We start from the raw sequence: 27,464 nt of genomic DNA on the forward strand, positions 1-27,464 counted from the left end.
CTGAGGGTCATCACTGCCCTTCCTTGACTGACAGGTGGTGACATTGGAATTTCTATATCAACAGGAGCCCTTTAACACCTGTCTTATATAAGCATTCTCCTTTGAGGACTGATTACTTGAACTCCCTCCCCTAGTTGGAAGACACCTAGTTGGGATCTGTCTGTGCAGAGTTTGCACTTTACCCCATGTCTGTGTGGATTTCCTCCGGTTTCCTCTCACAGTCAAAAAGTGTGCAAGTTAGATGCATTGCCAATGCTAAATTTCCCCTTAGTGTCCCGGGGTGCCTACGTTAGGGGGATTAGTGGGGTAAATATGTGGGGTGATGGGGATAGGGCCTGGGTGAGATTGCTGTTGGTGCAGACTCAGTGGGTTGAATGGCCTCCTTCTGCACCGTAGGGTTTCTATGACATTGCTGTCTGATGCTCTTTGTGGTTCCTGAGTCCCTTTTTCTGCATTCTAAGTAATCAGGCTATTTCAATTGTTTTCTTTAAATCCAATTCAGTTCTGCCAGTAGCTTCTTTTGGTTGATTAGGTCATTTTTGTCACATACCAATCTGTCTCGCAAAATTTCATTAAGTAGTGGTCCAAATTTACAATATTCAGACAATTTCCACAGCTTAACCTAGATTTCAATGTCTGATTCCCCAGAAATTCTCCCCGCAATGTGGAAGCAGTATCTCTGGAATATTACGGAGTGGTGCTTAGGGAGGATTTTAACTAATATGGTAGGGGATGGAAACCTTTGCAAGGATTCAGGTCGGAGGGAATTAAGAACAAGAGGAAAAGACTAATAGCAAGGTGATAGGCAGGGAAATCAAGGGCTACAGTTGGGTAAGGACCAAGTAATCAGTAATAGGAGAGGGAAAAGAAATGTTTAAAGTGCCCACCTTAAGGTTTTGTGCCTGAATGTTCAAAGCATTTGAAACAAAATGGATGAATTAGTTGCACAGATAAATGTAAAGGTATGATATAGTTGGCATTATGGAGATGTGACTCCGAGGTGAGCAAGGATGGGAACTAAACTTTGAAGGCTATTGAGTGTTTAGGAAGGACAGACGGAAAGATAAAGGTGGTGGAGTTGCATTGTTGATTAAAGATGATATTGATACGATATTGAGGAAGGATATCAGCATGGATGATGTGGAATCTGTATGGTTAAATTAAGAAACAACAAGGGACAAAAAACATTGATGGGGGTGGTGTACAGACCACCAAACTGTAGTAATGATGTTGGGAAAAATATTAGACAGGAAATCAGAGATGCATGTGTTAAAGGAACATCTGTGATAATGGGTGACTATAATCTGCATATAGATTAGAAGAATCAAATCAGTCACAGTACAATAAGAACATAAGAAATAGGTGGAGGAGTAGGCCATCTAGCCCATTGAGCCTGCCCCGCCATTCAACAAGATCATGGCTGATCTGAAGTGGATCAGTTCCACTTTCCCGCTTTCTCCCCATGACCCTTAATTCCCTTGTCTATCAGAAACCTATCTACCCATGACTTAAATATATTCAGTGAGGTAGCCTCCACCACTTCAACGGGCAGAGAACTCCAGAGATTCACCACCCTTTGAGTGAAGAAGTTCCTCCTCAACTCCGATCAATAGGGGAGGAATTTCTGTAGTGCGTACAAGATGGGTTTTCTGGTTACATTGAAGAACCAACAAGGGAGAGACCATCTTGGACTGGGTGTTGTGCAATGAGAAAGGATTAGTTGGCAGTTTAGTTGTGAGAGAATCCTTGGGGCCGAGTGACCATAATATGGTAGAATTCTTTGTCAAGATGGATAGTGACATAGTTGATCCTGAGACCAGGGTCCTGAATCTCAATAAAGGGAACTATGATGGTATGTGGCATGAATTGGCCATGATGGACTGGGAAACATTATTGAAAGGAAAGACAGTAGACAGGCAATGACAGGCATTTAAAGAATGAATAGGTGAACTCCAAAAGTCATTTATTCCTGTTTGGCACTAGAATGGCAAGGGAATCGTGGCCAAACCATGGCTTACAAGGGAAATTAGAGATTGTATCAGGTTCAAGGAAGGAGCATACAAATTTGCAAGAAAAAACAATGGGCCTGAGGATTGGGAGCAGTTTAAAATTCACCAAAGGAGAACCAAGGGATTTATTAAGGGAAAAACAGAGTATGAAAGTAAGTCAGTGGGGAACATAAAAACTAATTGTAAAGATTTCTGTGGATATGTAATGAGAAAAAGATTGACAAAAATGAAAGTAGAACCCTTATAAACAGAAACAGGAGAATTCATAATGGGAATAAAGAATTGGCTGAGGAATTAAATTTGTACTTTGCTTCAGTCTTTATAAAGGAAGACATGAATAATGTACCAAAAGTTCTGAGAGAAACAAGTTTGAGTAAGGAGTTGAAGGAAATCAGCATTAGTAGAGAAATGGCTTTGGGGAAATTGACGGGATTGAAGGTGGATAAATCTTCAGTCCTGATAATCTTCATCCCAGAGTACTGAAGGAAGTGGCCCCGGAAACAGTAGATCCATTGGTGCTTATTTTCCAAAATTCGTTGGACTCTGGGATAGTTCCTACAGATTGGAGGATAGCTAATATAAGCCCGCTATTCAAAAAGGAAGGCAGAGAGAAAACAGGGAACCATAAATCAATGAACATAACATCCAAACTGGGGAAGTTGCTGGAGTCCATTATCAAGAGTTTCATAACTCAGCACTTGGAAGACAGTGGTATAATCAGACAGAGACAGCATTGATTTACAAAGGGGAGACAATGGCCTAGTGATATTATCGCTTGACTATTAATCCAGAAACCCAGATAATGTTCTGTGGACCCGGGTTCGAATCCCGCCATGGCAGATGGTGGAATTTAAATTCAATAAAATATCTGGAATAAAGAGTCTATTGATGGCCACTTAAGACTTCGAACCGACCTAGCATCTCAAGATTGGGCATCCATGAGGTGCTGTGGGCCATCATCAGCAGCGGAATTGTGCTGCAGCACAATCTGCAACCTCATGGCCCAGCATCTCCCCCACTCAATCATTACCATCAAGCCAGGGGATCAACTCTGGTTCAATGGAGAATGCAGGAGGGCATGTGGGGAGCAGCACCAGGCGTACCTAAAAATGAGGTATCAGCTTGATGAAGCTACCAAACAGGATGACTTGCATGCTAAATGGCAAAAACAACAACGGTTAGACAGAGCTATGTGATTCCAAAACCAACGGATCAGATCTTAGCTCTGCAGTCCTTCCACATCCAGTCAAGAATGGTGATGGACGATTAAACAACTCAAGGGAGGAGGAGCCTCCATAAATATCCCCATCCTCAATGATGGAGGAGCCCAGCCCATCAGTGCAGATACAGCTGAAGTATTCACAACAATCTTCAGCCAGAAGTTCCGAGTGGATGATCCATCTCGGTCTCCTCCAGTGGTCCCCAGTATCTCAGATGCATGTCTCCAGCCAATTCGATTCACTCCCCGTGATATCAAGAAATGGTTGGAGGCACTGGATGCTGCAAAGGCTACGGGCCCTGATAACATTCTGGCAATAATACTAAAGAAGTGTGCTCCAGAACTTGCTGCTCCCCTGGCCAAGCCCATCCTAGTACAGTTACAACACTGGCATCTACCCAACAATGTGGAAAATTGCCCAGGTGTGTCCTGTACACAGGGAGCAGGACAAATCCAACCCAGCCAATTACTGCCCAGTCTACTCTTGATTATCAGCAAAGTGATGGAAGGGTCATCGACAGTGCTATCATGCAGCACTTGCTCAGCAATAACCTGCTCAGTGACGCCCAGTTTGGGTTTTGCCAGGGTCACTCAGCCCCTGACCTCATTACAGCCTTGGTTCAATCATGGACAAAAGAGCTGAATTCCAGAGATGAGGTGAGAGTGTCAGCCCTTGACATCAAGGCAACATTCAACCGAGTGTGGCACTAGCAAAACTGGAATCAATGGGTGTAAACTCTCCACTCGTTAGAGTCATACCTGGTAAACAGGAAAATGGTTTGGTTGTGGAGGGTCAGTCATCTCAACTCCAGGACACCTCTGCAGGAGTTCCTCAGGCTAGTGTCCTAGGCCCAACCATCTTCAGCTGCTTCATTAATAATCCTCCCTCCGTCATAAGGTCAGAAGTAGGGATGGTTGCACAATGCTCAGCACCATTTGCGACTCCGCAGATACTGAAGCAGTCCATGTTCAAATGCAACAAGATCTGGACAATATCCAAGTAGCAAATAACATTTGCGCCACACAAATGCCAGGCAATGACCATCACTAATAAGAGACACTCTAACCATCACCTCTTAACACTTAATGATGTAACCATCACTCAATTCCCCCACTGTCAACATCCTTGGTGTTACCATTGACCAGAAACTCAACGGGACTCACCACATAAACACAGTGGCGACAAGAGCAGGTCAGGGGCTAGGAATACTGTGGCGAGTAACTCACTTCCTGACTCCCCAGAGCCTGTCCAACGCCTACAAGGCACAAGTCAGGAGTGTGATGGAATACTCCCCCCTTGCCTGGATGGGTGCAGCTCCAACAACACTAAAGAAGCTTGATACCATCCAGGATAAAGCAGCCTATTTGATTGCACGCATCCACACACATTCAGTCTCTCCACCACTGACGCTCAGTAGCAGCAGTGTGTACTATCTATAAGGTGCATTGCAGCAATTCACCAAAGATCCTTAAACAGCATCTTCCAAACCTGTGACCACTTCCATCTAGAAGGACAAGGGCAGCAAATAAATGGGAACACCATCACCTGCAAGTGCCCCTCCAAGCCACTCATCATCCTGACTTGGAAATATATCACAGTCACTGGGTCACAATCCTGGAATTCCCTCCCTGATGGCAATGTGGGTCAACCCACAGCACATGGACTGCAGCAATTCAAGAAGGCAGCTCACCACCACCTTCTCAAGGGCAACTAGGGATGGGTAATAAATGCTGGCCCAGCCAGCGATGACCATGCCCTACGAATGAATGAATAAAGAAAAGGGAAATCATATCTATAGGAATCTATTGGAATATTTTGAGGATGTAACTAGTAGAGTTGACTGAGAGAACCAGTGGATTTATTTAGACTTTCAGAAGGCTTTCAACAAGGCCTCATGTAACAAACTACTAAATAAAGTTAAAACACAGGGGATTATGGGTAATGTCTTGAGATGGATAGAAAGCCGTTAGCAGATAGGAAGCAAAGAGTTGGCACAAATGAGTCTTTTCCTGATTGGCAGTTAGTGACTAGTGGAGTTCCACAGAGATCTGTGCTAGGACCCAACTGTTTGCATTATGAATTAATAATTTTGAAGAGACAACTCAATGTATTATCTCCAAATTTGCAGATAATGCAAAATTGAGTGAGATGGTGAGCTGTGAGGAGGATGCTGAGATGCTTCAGTGTGATTTGGACTGGCTGAGTGTGTGGGCATCTCCATGGCAGATGCAGTATAATGTGGATAAGTGTGAGGTTATCCACTTTGGTAGCAATAATAGGAAGACAGATTATTACTTGAATGTGTGTAAATTGAGAGAGGTGGATATTCATCAAGACCTTGGTGTCCTTGTGCATCAGTCACTGAAAATAAGCACCCAGGTATTAGCAGGCAGTAGGCTCATGAAGAAGGTAAGGAGGTGTGGGATAAAGGAAATTTGGCCGATTGGATAAGTAACTGGCTGTCTCATAGAAGACAGAAGCTGGTGGTGGAAGGAAAGTTTTCAGACCAGAGGCCGGTTACCAGCGGTGTACCACAGGGATCAGTGCTGGGTCCTCTGCTATTTGTGATTTTTGTCACTGACTTGGAGGAGGGAGCAGAAGGGTTGGTCAGTAAATTTGCTGATGACACCAAGATTGGTGGAGTAGTGGATGAGGTGGAGGGCTCTTACACGCTGCAAAGAGACATTGATAGGATGCAGAGCTGGGCTGAAAAGTGGCAGGTGGAGTTTAACCCTGATAAGTGCAAGGTGATTCATTTTGGTAGGATAAACTTGAATGAGGATTACAGGGTCAACGGCAGGGTTCTGAGGAATGTGAAGGAACAGAGAAATCTTGGGGTTCATATCCACAGATCTCTGAAGGTTGCCACTCAAGTGGATAGAGCTGTGAAGAAGGCTTATAGTGTGTTAGTGTTTATTAACAGGGGGTTTTAACCTTAAAGGTTGACTTGCAACTATATTGGATGTTGGTGAGACCACATTTGGAATATTGTGCTCAGTTCTGGTCACCTCACTATAAGAAGGATGTGGAAGCATTGGAGAGAGTGCAGAGGAGATTTACCAGGATGCTGCCTGGTTTGGAGGGTAGGTCTTATGAGGAAAGGCTGAGGGAGCTGGGGCTTTTCTCTTTTGAGCGGAGGAGGATGAGAGGCAACTTAATAGAGGTTTATAAGATGATGAGGGGGATAGATAGAGTGGACATGCAGAGACTATTTCCTCGGGTGGATGTAGTTGTTACTAGGGTGCATAACTATAAGGTTCATGGTGGGAGATGTAGGAGGGATGTCCGAGGTAGATTCTTCACTCAGAGGGTGGTTGGGGTGTGGAATGCACTGCCTGCTGTGATAGTGGAGTCGGACACTTTAGGAACTTTCAAGTGGTTATTGGATAGGTACATGGAGCACACCAGAATGATAGGGAGTGGAATAGCTTGATCTTCGGTTTGGACATAGCTCGGCACAACATTGAGGGCCGAAGAGCCTGTACTGTGCTGTACTGTTCTATGTTTCTATGTTTCTATAACAGAACTACAAATTCTTTCTTCTGTGCACAGCCTTCCTGGGCTGAGTCTGTTTAGCTCAGCTGGGGAAAGAGCGATAGATTCTACAAGTAGCCTCAGTATCTTCTGGTTAGGGACAGATGGACAAGATGTGAAAACAGTTGGTGTTCTCACTCCTGATCCCTGTCCCGTGACTCCCTGATGGTGGATATGAGTTGTGTTTCCTCTCGATTTGCTATGGTCAAATATCTTGTCACCATTCAATGCTGCAGGCTGGATGAAGAGTGGCCAATTGGCCAGGATAATTGGTCAATCCAAAGATGTGTGGGTTAGGTAGGTTGGCCACTAAATTGCCCCTTAGTGTCGGGAGATCAGCAGGGTAAATGCATGGGGTTATGGGATAGGACATGGGTGGGATTGTGGTTGGTGCAGATTCGATGGGTTGAATGACCTCCTTCTGCACTGCAGGGTTGTATGAATCTATAATAAGACTGTTGAACATTTACTCCACATCGAAGGGGAAATAAGGAAAGAATTGTGCTTATGCAGCTCTTTCAGAACCACTGATGTTTTAAAGCACTTTACAGCCTTGAAGTACTTTCTGGAGTGTAGACACTGTTGTAATGTCAGTAACACAATGTGCACCCTTACTGTGTGGAAGATTTAATAAATTCAGCCTGTCAATAGTGGGAATCTTATTTTGTGTTTAGTTTTTTGAGAGAGTCCTGCCTCTGATCTGCCTCCTCCCACCTTGAAATCCGGTTCTGAGACTGAAGCAGATTCCAGACTCATTTTTTTTTTCTCTCTCTCCTTCCTGTTCAAAATATTCGGTGCCTCAGGCTACAAGGTTCTCCCAAAGTGCCTTCACTGTGGCCATGCTGTGGGTTAAACAAAGTGGGTTGCTATTTAAGTAAAGACGACAACATCATTCACATTGACATACCTGTCGAAGACAGAGCTGGCAGCCAGCCAGCGTGTTCAAGCTGCTAGTCTTGGCAACTTAAGAAACCACTGACTTTACAAGGATCTTTTCCGTGCATTTATGTGTGTGTGTGTGAAATGGAAGTTCTATGGAACCCAGGACATGCTGAGGTTAGTGGAAAGCAGATCAGTCCTGTATTGTCTCTTTAATCATGTGTTTTTTTTAAATGAAGTTTCTGAATTCTAGCTAATGTTTTTTTTCTCTCTCTGTCTGTCTGTCGGTCTCTCTCTCTCTCTCCCTGTCTCTCCCCAGTTTGCAAACTGACATGTCACAAGAAATGTGAAAGAAAGGTAAGGCTTTTTTTTAAGAATCCTTCAATCATATTTCTCTTTGACTGACAATGTGGGTTACTGCATGTGGGGGCGGGGAAACAGTTAGTTGGCATTGTCTTTTGGGAAGAATGTTTGAAGTGGTAGTGGGGGAGATTCTGTCTGACTCCCCGCAGTCTCCTCCTTCAGATCATAATTATAATCTTCCAAATATTATAGAGTTAAAAGGGCTATGAGAGAGCTGCGTAGAAATTACTCAGAGCTACACAGTTTCAAGAATCAATCGGCTTTCCAAAGTTAATAAACGTAGTAGAAAAATGCAAAAAAAATCACCATGACAGTGCATGAAACTTTGTCCTTTACCCCAGGGGTTGGAATAGAAAGGGGAAGGAGTAAGATGTATAATGCTCTGGTAAGACCCCATCTGGAGTAACTGGATTCAGACTGGACCCCATAGCCCAGGAAGGATACATGGGAGGGGAAGCAGTGCAGATTCACCAGAATGATCGTGGGGCTGAACAGGTTAAAATTTGGGGATGCACAGACTCAGTTATGTTTGAGTTTTGAAGGTGAGAAGTTCTCTAATTGAGATGTTTAACATTATAAAAGGAGTGATTAGAGAGAAGCAATTTCCTCTAGCGGGGTAGTCAAGGACAAGCAAACATAATCTTAAAATTGGAGCTAATCCATTTAGGAAGCAGTTACTCACACAAAGGATAGGGAAAATCGAGGACTCTTTCCTTCCGTGTTTGGACAGTTTGAGTTTTCAAGACTGAGATGGGTAAGTTTTTGTTGGGAAACGGTATCAACTGATAAAATGGCATGGAGATAATGTCACTGGGCTAATCATCCAGAGATCCACCCTGATGTTCCTGCGGACAGAATTCTGGGGTTCAAATTTTTAATTCCTCTCTGGCCGCAGGAAAGGTGCCAGACAACAGGACAAAAGCTCTATTTAAGAAGGATAATAGAGATAAACCTGTGAATTACGGATCAGTGAATCTCATGTCAGCGGCAAGGAAACTATTCTGAAGGAGAGCATCTATCTCCATTTGGAGAGATAGAACTTGATCAGGGATAGTCAGTATGGCTTCATCAGAGGGAGGACATGCCTAACAAATTTTTTGAGGAGCTGACCAAGAGTGTAGATCAGGATAGTGCAGTCGATGAATGGATTTCAGCAAAGTCTTTGATAAGGTCCCACATGGGAGACTTGGAAAGAATTTTGATGTGATTTGATTTGATTTATTACTGTCACATGTATTAACATACAGTGAAAAGTATTGTTTCTTGCACGCTATACAGACAAAACATACTATACATAGATAAGGAAAGGAGAGAGTTCAGAATGCACTGTTAAGTCTAGGGTCTAGGGTGTAGAGAAAGATCAATTTAGTGTGAGGTATTACCATTCAAAAGTCTGATGGCAGCAGGGAAGAAGCTGTTCTTGAGTCGGTTGGTACGTGACCTCAGATTTTTGTACAATTTTCCCAAAGGAACGAGGTGGAAGAGAGTATGTCCAGGTTGCGTGGCGTCTTTAATTTTGCTGGCAACTTTGCTGAGGCAGCGGGAAATATAGACAGAGTCTTAGCGTCATAGAGGTTTACAGCATGGAAACAGGCCCTTTGGCCCATGCCGCCCTTTTTTTTAAACCCCTAAGCTAATCCCAATTGCCCACATTTGGCCCAAATCCCTCTATATCCATCGTACCCATGTAACTATCTAAATGCTTTTTAAAAGATAAAATTGTACCCACCTCTACTACGACCGCTGGCAGCTTGTTCCAGACACTCACCATCCTCTGTGTGGAAAAATTGCCAGTCTGGACACTTTTGTATCTCTCCCCTCTCAACTTAGACTTATGCCCTCTAGTTTTAGACTCCCCTACTTTTGGGAAAAGATATTGACTATCTACCTTGTCTATGCCCTCATTATTTTATAGACCTCTATAAGATTGTCCCTCAGCTTCATACACTCCAGAGAAAAAAGTCCCAGTCTATTCAGCCTCTCCTTATAACTCTATCCATCAAGTCCTGGTAGCATCCTAGTAAATCTTTTCTGCACTCTTTCTAGTTTAATAATATCCTTTCTATAATAGGGTGACCAGAAATGCACACAGTTTTCCAAGTGTGACCTTACCAATGTCTTGTACAACTTATTTATTAGTCACAAGTAAGACTTATATTAACATTGCAATAAAGTTACTGTGTAATTGCCCTGGTAGCCATACTCCGGTGCCTCTTCAGATCAATGCACCTAACCAGCACACCTTTCAGACTGTGGGAGGAAACCGGAGCACCCGGAGGAAACTCCACACAGGCAGTGACCCAAGCCAGGAATCAAACCCAGGTCCCCGGCACTGTGAGGCAGCAGTGCTAACCACTGTGCCACCGTGCCTCCCTGGCTCCATTATAGCTGACATATCAAATTTCCTTAACCTTCTGAGAAAGTAGAGGCATTGATGGGATTTCCTAACCATAGTGTCAGCATGGAGGGACTAGGAAAGGAAGTTGGTGATCGGGACACCTAAAAACTTGAAGCTTGGATTACTTCTATTTCATCCCCATTGATGTAGATAGGGGCATGTTCTCCACTACGCTTCCTGAAGTTGATTGCTAGTTCTTTTTGTCGATATTGAGGAAGACATTATTGTCGTTGCACTGGAAGTTAAAGAAGGTAAATTTACATGGGATACAGGGTAATTTGATAAAGTGGATTCAAAATTGGCTCAGTTGTCGGAGACAGAGGGTGATGACAGAAGCTGCTTTAGTGACTGGAAGCCAGGGTGCAGTGGCATACCACAGGGATCTGTGTTGGGCCCTCTATTATTTATTACTTATATAAATGACATAGATAACCATGTGGGGGCAGGATTAAAAAGTTTGTGGGTGACACAAAGATTGGCCAGGCATTTAACAGTGAGGTGGAGTGTCTTGGGTTACAAGAAGCTATAGAATGAATGGTCAAACAGGCAGATAAATGGCAGATGGAATTTAACCTCGAAAAATGTGAGGTGATACACTTTGGAAGGATTAATTTGACAAGAAAGTACTCAAAGAGTGTAAGGACACTGGGAAGTTCTGTGGAACAAAGAGAGGTTGGCGCGTTTGTCCACAAAATTCTGAAAGCGGAAGGGCATATTCGTGGGGTGGGTCACTTGCCTTTATCAATCAAGGCATAGATTATAAAAGCAGAGAGATCATGTTGGAGTTTTATAGAACTTTGGTGAGACCACAGCTGGAGTACAATGTGCAAAGAACAAAAAACAAAGAAAATTCCAGTACAGGAACAAGTCCTTCGGCCCTCCAAATCTGCACCGACCATGCTACCTGAATTAACTAAAACCCCTTTGCCTTCTGGGGACCATATCCCTCTATTCCCAATCTATTCATGTATTTGTCAAGATGCCTCTTAAAACTCACTACCGTATCTGCTTCCACTTCCACTACCTATCCTGGCAGCGAGTTCCAGGCACCCACTACCCTCTGTGTAAAAAATTTGTCTTGTACATCTCCTTTAAACCTTGCCCCTCACACCTTAAACCTGTGCCCTCTTGTAATGGACTCCTCCACCCCGGGAGAAAGCTTCTGACTATCCACTCTGTCCATGCCTCTCACAATCTTGTAGACTTCTATCAGGTCACCACTTAACCTCCGTCATTCAGGTGAGAACAAATCAAGTTTCTCCAGCCTCTCCTCATAGTTAATACCCTCCATACCAGGCAACATCCTGGTAAATCATTTCTGTACCCTCTCCAAAGCCTCCACATGCTTCTGGCAGTGTGGCGACCAGAATTGAACACTATATTCCAAGTGCGGCCTAACTAAGGTTCTTTCAAGCTGCAGCATGATTTGCCAATTTTTAAACTCAATGTCCTGGCTGATGAAGGCAAGCATGCCTTCTTGACAACCTGTCAGAGGGTCAGTACTGAGGGAGTGCCGCACTGTCAGAGGGTCAGTACTGAGGGAGTGCCGCACTGTCAGAGGGTCAGTACTGAGGGAGTGCTGCACTGTCAGAGGGTCAGTACTGAGGGAGTGCTGCACTGTCAGAGGGTCAGTACTGAGGGAGTGCCGCACTGTCAGAGGGTCAGTACTGAGGGAGTGCCGCACTGTCAGAGGGTCAGTACTGAGGGAGTGCCGCACTGTCAGAGGGTCAGTACTGAGGGAGTGCCGCACTGTCAGAGGGTCAGTGCTGAGGGAGTGCCGCACTGTCAGAAGGTCAGTACAAAGGGAGTGCTGCACTGTCAGAGGGTCAGTACTGAGGGAGTGCTGCACTGTCAGAGGGTCATTAGTGTGGGAGTGCTGCACTGTCAGAGGGTCAGTGCTGAGGGAGTGCCGCACTGCCAGAGGGTCAGTACAAAGGGAGTGCTGCACTGTCAGAGGGTCAGTACTGAGGGAGTGCTGCACTGTCAGAAGGTCATTAGTGTGGGAGTGCTGCACTGTCAGAGGGTCAGTAGTGTGGGAGTGCTGCACCATTTGAGGTACAATGTTTTGGATTAAATGTCATTCTAAGGTCCGATCAGTCCTTTCAAGTGGATTTTAAAGATTCGTCCAGTAGTTCCTTCAACAAATACTCACCAAAACAAACTTGTCTTCTTGCTGTTCCTGGGATAGAACATAGAACATAGAACACTACAGCACAAACAGGCCCTTCGGCCCACGAGTTGCACCGATCACATCAACACCTACCAATCTATAGACCTATCTATAACCCCCAATCTCATTACATTCCATATACTCATCCAGAAGTCTTTTAAAAGACCCCAGCGAGTTCGCCTCCACCACCACTGACGGCAGCCGATTCCATTCACTCACCACCCTCTGAGTGAAAAACTTACCCCTAACATCACTTCTGTACTTGCCTCCACGCACCTTCGATCTATGTCCTCTCGTAGCGACCATTTCAACCCGGCGAAATACCCTCTGAGAATCCACCCTATCTATTCCACTCAACATTTTATAAACTTCTATCAGGTCGCCTCTCAACCTTCGTCTCTCCAGGGAAAAGAGTCCCAGCTCCCTCAACCTAACTTCATAAGGCATGCCTCCCAGTCCAGGCAACATCCTTGTAAATCTCCTCTGTACCCTTTCAATAGCTTCTACGTCCTTCCTATAGTGAGGCGACCAGAACTGCGCACAATACTCCAAATGAGGCCTGACAAGGGTCTTATAAAGTTGCAGCATTACCTCCCGATTCCTAAACTCAATCCCTCGATTAGTGAAGGCCAGTACACCATACGCCTTCTTGACCACATCCTCCACCTGCGAGGCCGATTTAAGAGTCCTGTGGACCCGGACCCCAAGATCCTTCTGCTCTTCAACACTACTAAGACTCCTGCCCTTGATAGTGTACTCGTTCATCCCATTGGTTCTGCCAAAATGGACGACTACACATTTATCTGTGTTGAAGTCCACCTGCCACTTCTCCGCCCAGTCCTGCATCCTATTTATGTCCTGCTGCAACTTTTGACATCCTTCCAGACCATCCACAACACACCGACCTTCGTGTCATCAGCGAACTTACTTACCCATCCCTCCACTTCCTCATCTAGGTCATTTATGAAAATGACAAACAGCAAGGGTCCTAGAACAGATCCCTGGGGCACTCCACTGGTGACTGACCTCCATGCCGAAAAAGACCCATCCACAACCACTCTCTGCCTTCTGCAGGCAAGCCAGTTCTGGATCCACAAGGCCAAAGCCCCTTGGATCCCATGCCCTCTCATCTTCGCAAGAAGTCTTGCATGGGGGACCTTATCAAACGCCTTGCTGAAGTCCATGTACACCACGTCCACTGCACTTCCTTCGTCAATGTGTTCAGTCACATTATCAAAGAACTCAACTAGGCTCGTAAGGCACGACCTGCCCTTGATAAAACCATGCTGACTATTTCTGATCATGTCAAACCTCTCCAAATGCTCGTAAATCTTGTCCCTCAGAAGCCCCTCCATCAGCTTACCAACCACTGAGGTCAGACTCACCGGTCGGTAATTTCCCGGGCTATCTCTGTTCCCTTTCTTGAAAATAGGAACTACATCCGCAATCCTCCAATCTTCCGGAACCTCTCCCGTCTCCATTGACGACGCAAAGATCATCGCCAGGGGCTCTGCAATCACTTCCCTCGCCTCCCACAGTATCCTGGGGTACATCCCATCTGGTCCTGACGACTTATCTATCTTGATAGAATTCAAAAGTTCTGACACATCCTCCTCAATATCCACATACTCAATCTTTTCCATCTGCTGCAAAACCGTAGCAAAATCTCCCAGATCAGTTTCCACTGTGAATACTGAGGCAAAGTACTCATTAAGCACCTCTGCCATTTCCTCTGGTTCCACACAGACCTTTCCCCCTTCCCCTTTTATAGGTCCTATCCCTTCTCTTCTCATCCTTTTACCTTTCACATATTTATAGAAGGCCTTGGGATTCTCCTTAATCTTACCCGCCAAGGCCTTCTCATGACCCCTTCTGGCTCTCCTAATTTCCCTTTTAAGCTCCCTTCTACAATCCTTATACTCCTCAAGATCCTTAACATCTCCTAGTTCCCTGAACCTTTTGTACACCTTTCTTTTCCTCCTTACTAGGTTCACCACAGCTTTCGTGCACCACGGTTCCCGTGACCTACCAAAACCCCCTTGTCTCATCGGAACATTGTCATGCAGAGCTCCAGACAAACATTCCTTGAACATCTGCCACCTTCCTTCGGTACTTTTCCCTAAGAACGCCTCCTTCCAGTTTATTTGTCCAAGTAACTTCCTGACTTCTTCGTATTTCCCCCTACTCCAGACAAACACCTTCCTAGCCTGCCTGATCCTATCTCGTTCCAATGCAATTGTGAAGGAGATAGAATTATGATCACCATTCCCAAGATGCTCTCCTACCGAGAGACCCATCACCTGCCCTGGTTCATTCGCCAGTACCAGGTCAAGTACAGCCTGTCCCCTCGTAGGCTTATCCACATATTGTGTCAGGAAACCTTCCTGAACACACCTAACAAACTCCTCCCCATCCAAACCCCTTACCCTAGGGATATTCCAGTCGATGTTTGGGAAATTGAAGTCTCCCATCACGACAACTCTGTTATTAAAACATCTCTCCAGAATCTGTTTCCCTATCTGCACCTCAACTTCCCTGTCACTATTGGGCGGCCTGTAGAATACACCCAGCAAAGTTTTCGACCCTTTGCTGTTCCTAACTTCCACCCACACAGACTCAGTAGATAGTCCCTCCACGGCATCCTCCTTCTCTGCAGCCATGACACTGTCCCTGATCAACAGTGCCACTCCACCACCTCTTCTGCCACCCTCCCTGTCCTTCCTGAAGCATCTGAATCCTGGCACCTGAAGTACCCACTCCTGTCCCTGAGACATCCAAGTCCCCGTAATGGCCACCACATCACATTCCCAAGCAGCAATCCACGCCCTAAGCTCACCTACCTTATTCACTACACTCCTGGTGTTAAAATATATACACTTCAGCCCCTCAGTCTGGGCATTACCCTTCTCCACCCCCTGTCTAACCTCCCTCTCATACTGCCTGCGGTCCTCCCCTACATGGGAGCTAACCTCCTCCGTCCCAGTCCCCCCATCACAATTCCCTCCCCCCATCCTTTCTAGTTTAAAGTCCCCCCGGATCTTGCTCTGCACTCTATAGCCTCTCTATTTACCTGTTTAACCATTGTAGCTGCATGCGTTGTAGACCACATGAATGACACAGTCTGGGTTGTGATAAAATATTGTGGAAATGAAAATCTGTTCCCTTTTTTGGAAGTGCAAATGGCCTTTGTCTGTGTGTGACCTACCTTTCTCTATTCATGCCTGGGATGTGGGCATCACAGGCTGGGCCAGCATTTATTGCCCATCCCTAATTGCACCTTGAATTGAGTGTCTAGCTCAGCCATTCCAGAGGGGCAGTTAAGTGTCAGCCATATTGCTATGGTTCTGGAGTCACATGTAGGCCAGATTAGGTCAGGATGGTGGCTTCCCTTCTCTAAAGGACATTAGTAAACCAGATGGGTTTTTACAACCATTGCTGATAGCTTCATGGTCACCATTCCTGAAACTAGTTTTATATTCCAGATTTATTAATTGAATTTAAATTCTACCAGCTACCGAGGTGGTATTTGAACCCCTGTCCTAGGAGAATTCAACTAGGTCTCTGGATTATTAGTCCAGTGACATTACGACTAAGCCACTTCCTGCCCTGTGTCCATGTGCGGTCTGACTGCTAGTCAATATCAAACTCTGCACAATCCTAAACCTGGACAGCAGCAACAGCTGGCATTTATCAGCATCATTAACACAGCAAAAACATAATGTGACACTTCACAGGAGCTTTATCAGACAGAATTCAACTGCAAGCCATAGAAGTTTATCTAAGAACTGATGACAAAAAACCTGGTTAAAAATGTAGGTTCAAGGAGCCTCTTAAAAGAGGTGAGAGAGTTGAAGAGTTTTAAGAACATAAGAACATAAGAAATAGGAGCAGGAGTCGGCCATCTAGCCCTTCGAGCCTGCCCCACCATTCAATAAGATCATGGCTGACCTGAAGTGGCTCAGTTCCACTTTCCCGCTTTCTCCCCATAACCCTTAATTCCCCTGTCTACCAGAAATCTATCTACCCGTGACTTAAATATATTCAGCGAGGTAGCCTCCATCACTTCAATGGGCAGAGAATTCCAGAGATTCACCACCCTTTGAGTGAAGAAGTTCCTCCTCAACTCTGATCTAAACTGCAGCCCCCCCCCCCCCGACCTTATCTTGATGCTGTGCCCTTTTGGAAGGGAGATCCTGACAGAAAGGAATTGGGGGTCCACAAGAAGCCAGAATGGGAGGGGACAGTGTATTTGTGTTGTAGTGCTGGAGGAGGTTACAGAGAAACAGAGTGGTGAGATCATTGAGTGGTTTTGCACAAAAAATTAGAACTTTAAATTTGAGGCACAGTTCTACAGCAGACATTGTACTTGAATGATATCAGCAAGGATGAGACTAGTTGATTAGTGCTGAGTATCACAGAAACATAGAAAATAGTAGCAGGAGGAGGCCATTTGACTCTTCGAGCCTGCTCTGACATTCGTCACGATCATGGCTGATTGTCCAACTCAATAGCCTAATCCTGCTTTCTCCTCATAATCTTTGATCCCATTTTCCCCAAGTGCTATATCCATCCACCTCTTGAAACATTCAATGTTTTGGCATCAACTACTTCCTCTGGTAATGAATTCTATAGGTTCACCACTCCTTGGGTAAAGAAATGTCTCCTCATCTCCGTCCTAAATAGTCTACCCCGAATCCCCAGACTGTGACCCCCTGGTTTTGGACAAACCCACCATTGGGATATGCCCCCTGCATCTACCCTGTCTAGTCCTGTTAGAATTTTATAAGTCTCTATGAGGTCCCCCCTCATTCTACTGAACTCTACCGAAAACAATCTGAAACTAGTCACTTTCGCCTCATACATCAGTCCCACCATCCCCAGAATCAGCTGGGTATCTCAAATCTCCTGTTCCTTAATTCTTTTCTAATCATTTGTTAAGGTTGGAGCTGACCATGTGATATCTCAGTATGTTATTTGAACTCAGGTTTTACTTCACATCATTGATCAGATCATGACCAACGCCTCTACTTTCTGAGAAGATGAAGGAAATTTGGCCTGTCCACTATGACTCTCACCAACTTTTACAGCATTCTTTCTGGTTGTATCACAGCTTGGTATGCCTCGAGCTCTGCCCAAGACTACAAGGAAATACAAAAGGTTGTGAATGTAGCGCAATCTATCACGCAAACCAGCCTCCGATCCATTGACTCTGACTACACTTCCCGCTGCCTCAGAAAAGCAACCAGCATAATTAAGGACCCCATGGATCCTGGACATTGTCTCTTCCACCTTCTTCTGTTGGAAAAAAGATACAAAAGTCTGAGGTCACGAACGAACCCACTGAGAGATAGGATCTACAGGCATTTAGAGACACAAGGACTGATTAGGGACAGTCAGCATGGCTTTGTGAGTGGAAAATCATGTCTCACAAATTTGATTGAGTTTCTGGAAGGGGTAACCAAGAAGGTAGATGAGGGCAGTGCAGTTGACATTGTCTACATGGACTTTAGCAAGGCCTTTGACAAGGTACTGCAAGGTAGGTTGTTGCATAAAAGTTAAATCTCATGGGATCCAGGGTGAGGTATCGAAATGGATGCAAAATTGGCTTCTTGACAGAAGCTAGAGGGTGGTTGTAGAGAATTGTTTTTCAAACTGGAGGCCTGTGAGCAGTGGTGTGCCTCAGGGATCGGTGCTGGGTCCATTGTTATTTGCCATTTATATTAATGATTTGGGTGAGAATATAGGGGCCATTGTTAGTTTGCAGATGACACTAAGGTTGGTGGCATAGTGGACAGTGAAGAAAGTTATCTCCGATTGCAATGGGATCTTGATCACTTGGGCCAGTGGGTTTACGAAGGGCAGATAGAGTTTAATTTAGACAAATGCGAGGTGATGCATATTGGTACATTGAACCAGGGCAGGGCTTATTCAGTTAATGGTAGGGCGCTGGGGACAGTTACAGAACAAAGAGATCTAGGGGTACATGTTCATAGCTTCTTGAAAGTGAAGTCACAGGTGGACAGAGTGGTGAAGAAGGCATTCGGCATGCTTGGTTTCATTGGTCAGAACATTGAATACAGGAGTTTGAATGTTTTGTTGAAGTTGTACAAGACATTGGTAAGGCCACACTTGGAATACTGTGTGCAATTCTGGTCACCCTATTATAGAAAGGGTATTATTAAACTAGAAAGAGTGCAGAAAAGATTTACTAGAATGCTACCAGGACTTGATGGATTGAGTTATAAGGAGAGGTTGAATAGACTGGGACTTTTTTCTCTGGAGCGTAGGAGGCTGAGGGGTGACCTTATAGAGGTCTATAAAATAATGAGGGGCATAGACAAGGTAGATAGTCAATAACTTTTCCCAAAGGTAGGGGAGTCTAAAACTAGAGGGTATAGGTTTAAGGTGAGAGGGGATTGATACAAAAGTGTCTCGAGGGGCAATTTTTTCACACAGAGGGTGGTGAGTGTTTGGAACAAGCTGCCAGAGGTAGTAGTAGAGGTGGGTACAATTTTGCCTTTTAAAAAGCATATAGACAGTTACAAGGGTACGATGGGTATAAAGGGATATGCACCAAATGCAGGCAGTTGGGGTTAGCTTCGGGATTTAAAAAAAAAATGGGCAGCAAGGACAAATTGGGCCAATGGGCCTGTTTCCATGCTGTAAACCTCTGTGACTCTATGACACTACACTGTACCCATCTATCACTTCCAGGACATTACAGTATGGGATCAGATAAAGAGTAACAGTAAAGAGTATCGTGGGCCGAAGGGCCTGTTCTGCGCTGTAATGTTCTATGTTAAAGATCCCTCTGCACTGTCCCCATCAAACAATCCCAGGACAGGTACAGCACGGGGTTAGATACAGAGTAAAGCTCCCTCCACAGTGTCCCCATCGAAAACTTCCAGGACATTACAGCACAGGGTTAGATATAGAGTAAAGCTCCCTCCAGACTGTCCCCATCGAAGACTCCCAGGACAGGTACAACACAGGGTTAGATACAGAATAAAACTCCCTCTGCATTGTCCCCATCAAACACTCCCAGGACAGATATAGCACGGGGTTAGATACAGAGTAAAGCTCCCTCTACACTATCCCCATCAAACACTCCCAGGACAGGTACAGCACAGGGTTAGATACAGAGTAAAGCTCCCTCTACACTGTCCCCATCAAACATTCCCAGGACAGGTACAGCACAAGGCTAGATACAGAGTGATGCTGCCTCTATACTGTTCACATCAAACACGCCCAGGCAGGTTCAGCACGAGGTTAGATACAGAGTAAAGCTCCCTCTACACTGTCCCCCATCAAACACTCCCAGGGCAGGTACAGCACAGGGTTAGATACAGAGTGAAGCCCCCTCTACACTGATCCCATCATGAATTCCCACATATTAATTCAAACTTGTATGTTTGAGTGAGTATTTGTTCATTAATGAAGGAAGTGAGAATGGAAATTTCTGGGGCTCTGGGTATAATCTTCTGGTTTTCTCCAGTCTGAGAGGAATTGCCAAAGACTGGAGAGTTGCAAACATTATGTGCTTGTTCAAAAAAGCTGCAAGAATAGCCTCAGAAATTACAGAGCAGCCAGCTTCATATCAGCGGTGGGGGCAACCTTCTAGAAACTATTATTTGGGATTCAATTAATAGTCCTGTGGAAAATGTGGGTTGATTAAGAAGAGCCTGCATGGATTTCCAAAGAGGAAATCAAGTTTTGCTGGTTTGTTACAGTATTCTGAGGAGGTAACAGAAAGGGTTGATGTGGATGATGTAATTGATGTGGTGTTTTTGGACTTTGAAAAGGTATTTGATGCAGTGGCACACAACAGACATCTGAGAAAAGGTATAACTCATGGAATGAGAAAGCTGGATGCAAAATTGTCTGAGTAAGCAACGAGTAATGGTCCGTGGATATTTTTCTGGCTGGATGAAGGCTTGTTCTGCTGTTCTCCAGAGCTGGTATTGGGATTTTTGCTTTTCCTGATAAATATTAAAGATCTAGATTTTGCTGTGCAGGGGACACTTTCCTGAGGAGGCTTGACAGGATAGAGGGTGAGATATTGTCACTAGTGGGAGAATCTTGAACAAGGGGACATGGTTACAAGGTAAAGGGCCGGTCAGTTAAATCTGAGGTGTGTAGAAATGTCTCCTCGCAGAAGTTGGTGAATCTGGGTGGTAGAGGCTGGATCAGTAGAAGTATTTAAAGTGAAAGTGGATAAATATTTGATACATCGAGGAATCGAGGGCTATGGGAAATGGCACAGAGAAGGAGTTGAGGCCACAGTCATATTGAATGGCAGGGCAGCTTGAAGGATCAAATGGCCTACTCCTGTTTTTGCTTCATGTCTTGTGTTGTGTTGGCACAAAATGTGAAGTATTGTAAACTCAGGACAGTGTAGAACTTCAGAAGGACATGGACAAGTTGGTGTGTGCTGGATGTGTGCATGTATGTGGCCGTGTGTGCACCTGGTGTGTGTATATGTGTAATTATGTATAAGTACATAGAAACATACATGGAAAATAAAATGGGGTGGCACAGTGGCGCAGTGGTTAGCACTGCTGCCACACAGCTCCAGGGATCTGGGTTTGATTCCCAACTAGGGTCACTGTCTGTGTGGAGTTTGCACATTCTCCCCGTGTCTGCATGGGTTCCCTCCGAGTACTCCGGTTTCCTCCCACAGTCCAAAGATGTACTGATTAGGTTGATTGAACACGCTAAATTAATCCTTACTGTTCCAGGGCCTGATAGGTTAGAGGATTAGCAGGGTAACTAAGCGGGGATAGGGCCTGGGTGGGACTGTTGTCAGTGCAGATTCGATCAGCCAGATGGGCTCCTTCTGCACTGTAGGGATTCTGTGATTCTATGAAAAGCAAGAGTAGGCCCTTCAGCCCTTTGAGTCTGCTCTGCCATTTATGTTGATCATCTATGATCATGAAATTCAATAACCTGATTCCCCCTTCCCCCATGTCCTTGATCCCTTTAATCCCAAGAGCTATATATATCTAAACCCTTGAAATCATACAACCTTTTGGCCTCAACTACTTTCTGTGGGAGTGAATTCTACACATTCAGCACCCTCTGAGTGAAGAAATTTCTCCTCACCTCAGTCCTAAAAGGTTTGCCCCTTATCTTCAGACTATGACCCCTAGTTTTGGATTCCCCACAATTGGGAACATTCTTTCTGAATCTACCCTGTCTACCCAAAGTGAATGAGCTGGTGGCGCAGATCAACACAAATGGATATGATCTAGTGGCCATTCCGGAAACGTGGTTGCAAGGTGACAGGGACTGGGAGCTGAATGTCCAGGGGTATCAAGTGTTTAGGAAGGATAGATGGGAGGAAAAAGGGGGAGGGGTAGCTCTGCTAATTAAGGATAATATCAGGGTGGTAGTAAGGGAAGATATAGGCGCCAAAGAGCAGAACGTGGAATCGTTGTGGGTGGAGATAAGGAACATAAGGAGAGGAAGACGCTGGTGGGTGTGGTCTATAGGCCCCCAAATAATGACTTGGAGGTGGGACGGGTGGTAAACACGCAAATAAATGATGCGTGCAGAAATGGAACGGCGATAATTATGGGGGATTTCAATCTACATATTGATTGGTTGACCCATGTTGGACGCAGTGGGCTTGAGGAAGAGTTCTTGGAATGCTGCCAGGATAGTTTCCTTGAACAGTGTGTGCTGGAACCGACGAGGGAGCGAGCTATCTTAATCTGGTGTTATGTAATGAGGCAGGTAGAATTAGGGACCTTGTTGTGAGGGATCCTCTTGGGAAGAGCGATCATTGTATGGTTGAGTTTTTGATGCAGATGGAGGATGAGAAAGTAGGGTCCCGGACCTGTGCCCTCTGTTTGAACAGAGGGGAGTACGATAGGTGAGAGAGGAATTGGCAAATGTAGGTTGGGGGCGCAGATTGGTCGGTAGGACTGCTGAGGAACAGTGGAGGATCTTTAAGGAGATCTTTTTCGGTGCTCAGCAGAAATTTATTCCAATGCTAAAGAAGGATTGTAGGAGAAGGGATAATCAGCCGTGGTTAACGAAGGAAATAAAGGAGAGTATTAAATTAAAAGCTGATGTGTTTAGAGTGGGCGAGTAGAAGATTGGGAGAGGTTTAAAAATCAACAAAGATTGACTAAGAAGCTGATAAAGAAAGGAAGGATAGACTATGAAGCTAAACTAGCACTAAATATAAAAAAGGATAGTAAGAGTTTTTATAAATATATAAAGAGGAGGAGGCTGGCTACAGTGAATGTTGGACCCTTAGAGGATGAGAGGGGGGATTTAGTGGTGGGGGATGAGGAAATGGCTGAGGCATTAAATAAGTTTTTTGCCTCAGTCTTCACGGAGGAGGACGTGAATAGTTTGCCGGGTATTAAAGATAGAAGGATGGTAGGAGTTGAGGGCCTGAATGCGATTACTGTCACTAGAGAGGTAGTGCTCGATCGACTAGCGGGACAGATGGTGGACAAGTCCCCAGGACCGGATGGAATGCATCCCAGGGTTCTGAAGGAAATGGCAGAGGTGATAGTGGATGCCTTAGTGATTATTTTCCAAACCTCGCTGGATTCCGGGGAAGTGCCAGAAGATTGGAAAATGGCTAATGTTACGCCACTGTTTAAAAAAGGTAGCAGGCAAAAGGCACGGAATTATAGGCCGGTTAGTTTAACATCTGTTGTCGGAAAAACGCTTGAATCCGTCATCAAAAAAGAAATAGTGAGGCACCTTGAGAAGAATTGTTTGATAGAGCAGACGCAGCACGGATTCGTTAAGGGGAAGTCGTGTCTGACAAATTTATTGGAATTCTATGAGGATGTGACTAGTGCGGTCGATGGAGGGGAACCAATGGATGTGGTGTTTCTCAATTTTCAGAAGGCGTTTGATAAGGTGCCGCACAAAAGGTTGCTACAGAAGGTTAGGGGGCATGGAGTTGGGGGTAAGGTGTTAGCGTGGATAATGGATTGGCTGTCTAATAGGAGGCAGAGAGTCAGTATCAATGGATGCTATTCGGATTGGCGGTTGGTGACTAGTGGAGTGCCTCAGGGATTGGTGCTGGGGCCTCAGCTATTTACCATTTATATAGATGATCTGGAGGAGGGAACCGAGTGTATGGTGTCGAAATTTGCTGATGACACGAAGATAAGTGGAAAAGCAAATTGTGCGGAGGGTGTAGAAAGTCTGCAGGGAGATCTAGATAGGCTAAGCGAGTGGGCGAGGACCTGGCAGATGGAGTACAATGTTAGCAAGTGTGAGGTTATCCACTTTGGCAGGAATAATAGTAGGAGGGATTACTATTTAAAGGGCGAAAAGCTGCAGCATGCTACGGTGCAGAGGGACCTGGGGGTCCTTGTGCATGAGTCGTAAAAACCCAGCCTACAGGTGCAGCAGGTGATCAAGAAGGCAAATGGGATGCTGGCCTTCATAGTGAGGGGGAGTGAATACAAAAGCAGGGAGGTCTTGCTGCAACTGTACAGGGCACTGGTGAGGCCACAGCTGGAGTACTGTGTGCAGTTTTGGTCGCCGCACTTGCACAAGGATATTTTGGCCTCGGAGAGAGTGCAGAGGAGGTTCACAAGGCTGATACCGGAGTTGAGGGGGTTGGACTATGAAGAGAGGCTGTATAGACTGGGCTTGTACTCGTTGGAGTTTAGAAGGATGAGGGGGGATCTTACAGAGACGTATAAGATAATGAAGGGGATGGATAGAGTAGAGGTAGAGAGATTCTTCCCGCTCAGAAAGGATAGCAGGACTAGAGGGCACAGCCTCAAGATAAGGGGGGCACAGTTTAGAACGGAGTTGAGGAGGAACTTCTTCACTCAAAGGGTGGTGAATCTCTGGAATTCTCTGCCCATTGAAGTGGTGGAGGCTTCCTTGCTAAATATATTTAAGACACGGGTAGATAGGTTTTTGGCAGGCAAGGGGATTAGGGGTTAAGGGGAGAAAGCGGGAAAGTGGAACTGAGCCACTTCAGATCAGCCACAATCTTATTGAATGGCGGGGCAGGCTTGAGGGGCTAGATGGCCTACTCCTGCCCCTATTTCTTATGTTCTTATGTTCTAACCCTGTTAGAATTTTATAAGTTTTCATGAGATCCCCTCTCACTTTTCTGAACTCCAGTGAATATAATCCTAACCGACTTAGATTCTCCTCGTATGACAGATCTGCCATCCCAAGATATCCCAAGAACCTTACACAGACCTGTACTGGTGTGTGTGTGTGTTTGTGTGTGTGTGTGTGTGTGTGTGTGTGTACGCACACGTGAGCATGTGTGTATGTGTGCACACATGCGTGTGTGTGCACATACATGTGTGTGTGTGCGCATGCGCGTGTGTATGTGTGCACACGTGTGTGTGTGTGTGTGTGTGTGTGTGTGTGTGGGCTTTTACATTTATCTGCATGTGACAGTATCAGGTTAATTAAAATGAGCTTTGGATCCATCCCTTCCTGTCATTCACTGCCGAGCTCATACCTGTCGATTGAATCTTCTCCAAGAAGGTATAGAGTGCCTTTGTGACACCCTCCAGCAGCAAGCATCCACGCTACCTGGAACAGAGGCGAAAACTGGGCAACTTGTTTATAAGAATGGGAAGGGTTAAAACAGAGAACAGGGCCAGTCGTCCCAGAGGAGATGGGCGGCTCCAATCTGTCATCCAATTAATTGTGGTCTGGTTCCAGTTTGCTGATTTGAAAAGTGAAGAGGTTTTTTACTGATTTCACGCAGACTGCGAGGAATGTACAGCTGCGTTTTGTTACTAACAGGGATCAGACAGGACTAAATATGAGCACTCGTGGGTGAAAGGTAGGTGAAGAAGTTGCCCTGATTCTTCGGGTCGTTTGGGATTCCAAAGAGGATTATGTGTTCGTTGCTGCTGTCTCTGTGGTTGGAGCAAGTGATTCTGTGAAGTTTCCGTCCATGTTTCACTCATTTTGTTTTTTGCTGTTCCATGATCTTTAGCTTTTCCTTTCTTGAGGATTCTCTGAGCTCCCCATTGCATGAATTGCAGGGCATAATGCCAATGGTTACCCTTTACCATGGCCACTACTGCAGTTGTTCAGCCAGAAACTGAATTCTGTCCCATTCCCCTTCGCCCTGTCCCAGCAGAGTTTGTTGCCTGAAATCTTGGTAAGGTGGACTCCATAATAACCAGTTTTCTGTGTCGCCCCTTCACACAATCTAAAGCTAGCAAGGAATCTGTAATTATTTGATCGGAAGGTAGGAACGTCATCGAGAATGCAAAGCCCTGTGCCAAACTGCATCCGCACTGATAGTGACTGCAATCCTCTGGTTACTCCACACAACAATATTTGTTAAGCCCTGTTCTATTTTTATGCTGGTTTAACTGAAACTCTAAGCAGACTCAGACAAGGACCTTGACCTGGACTATTGCTACTTCTTTGCTCCCATCTATTGTAAAGTTGTTCTGCTGTATGGTTTCCTCCCACATTGCCCCCTCCTGCAGGGTTTTGTCCATGATAAACAATCTCCCTTCCTTTCAATGACACAGCTCTTAACTGCTTCCCTCTCCTGTCCCTCCTCGTCTCCAAATTTCCTGTCTTACATACACTCTGCTCTCATATTAAAATCAAGATGCAAGACAACACCTCCTCAGAGTTATTATCCAGGGCCTCAGTATCTGAAACTCCTCCTCCATTTTTGTTTGTTCTAAATCTGAGACTGATCACATTCCCTCAGTCTTCCTGCAAACTTGGCTCTTCCCCTGGTGGGTCCTGCCCCGTGAGACTGGGCCCTTCCCCTGGTGTCCATCTGAGTGAATTGTTCCCACTGACTCACTTGGTCATGAGATGCTAATCCATTCTGAAGCAGTTTTAACCTCAGTTTGTGTTTTGTTGATTCAGTGGGGGGAGTATTGGCAGGTGGGTATCAGTAGGGGTATATTGGCAGGTGGGTGGGTATCAGTGGGGGGAGTATTGGTGGGTGGCTATCAATGGGGGGAGTATTGGTGGGCAAGTATCAGTGGGGGGAGGTAGGCTGGTATCAGTGGGGGCGGTATTGGCAGGTGGGTATCAGTGGGGGGAGTATTGGCAGGTGGGCATCAGTGGGGGAGAGTATTGGTGGGTGGGTATCAGTGGGGGGAGTATTGGTGGGCTGGTATCAGTGGGGGGAGTATTGGTGGGTGGGTATCAGTGGGGGAGAGTATTGGTGGGTGGGTATCAGTGGGGGGAGTATTGGTGGGTGGGTATCAGTGGGGGGAGTATTGGTGGGCTGGTATCAGTGGGGGGAGGTAGGCTGGTATCAGTGGAGGGAGTATTGGTGGGTGGGTATCAGTGGAGGGAGTATTGATGGGTGGGTATCAGTGGGGGGAGTATTGGTGGGTGGGTATCAGTGGGGGGAGTATTGGTGGGTGGGTATCAGTGGGGGGAGCATTGGTGGGCGGGTATCAGTGGGGTGGGTATTGACAGGTGGGTATCAGTGGGGGGAGTATTGGTGGTGGGTATCAGTGGGGTGGGTATTGACAGGTGGATATCAGTGGGGGAGAGTATCGGGGGAGTATTGGCAGGGAGAGTATTTGGAAGCAATCAGTGGTGGTGTATCAGAGGGATGTTAATGGGCATAAGGAGGATCAATGGGGAGAGGGGATTGCAGGGCTGAATTCGAGGAGGTATGAATCAAGTCAGAATTGTACAGGAACATGGTGAGGTAGACAAGGGGTTTGAGTGCAGAATGGAGTAAGTGGTAAGCTGTTTGTGGACTGAAGCAACTGGGTGATAAATGTGGAAAACATCACTTTGAGATAATGTAAAGAGGTCAGAGCCTCATTCATTATTGAGGCAGACTTGAGGTAGTAGGGTGAGTGCATCCCAGGCCATTGCAGACACTTGACTCACACTGAGTGGCGATCTCATTCCCAATCTATCAACTCACTGAACCTCAT

At 45.5% G+C, this 27,464-nt stretch overlaps 1 protein-coding gene across 9 annotated transcripts in view; it reads left to right on the plus strand.

The window, feature by feature from the left end:
* Positions 1-27,464, plus strand: part of tns1b (tensin 1b) — a 590,459-nt gene that overhangs the window by 186,757 nt on the left and 376,238 nt on the right. For 6 of the 9 annotated variants that reach the window (XM_080199610.1, XM_080199614.1, XM_080199612.1 and 3 more), the window contains exon 3: positions 7,962-7,999. The exons of 1 other annotated variant lie outside the window; for it this stretch is intronic. In XM_080199610.1, the coding sequence (XP_080055736.1) occupies positions 7,962-7,999 (38 nt within the window). Of the gene's footprint in view, positions 1-7,532; positions 7,820-7,961; positions 8,000-25,286; positions 25,370-27,464 lie in introns of those variants that run through there. 2 more of the 9 variants (XM_080199620.1, XM_080199621.1) reach the window with 2 other exon arrangements.

The sequence above is a fragment of the Carcharhinus amblyrhynchos genome, chromosome 11 (genome assembly GCF_965287045.1).
Source record: "Carcharhinus amblyrhynchos chromosome 11, sCarAmb.v2.hapA, whole genome shotgun sequence".
In the NCBI taxonomy this organism is placed as follows: Eukaryota; Metazoa; Chordata; class Chondrichthyes; order Carcharhiniformes; family Carcharhinidae; genus Carcharhinus; species Carcharhinus amblyrhynchos.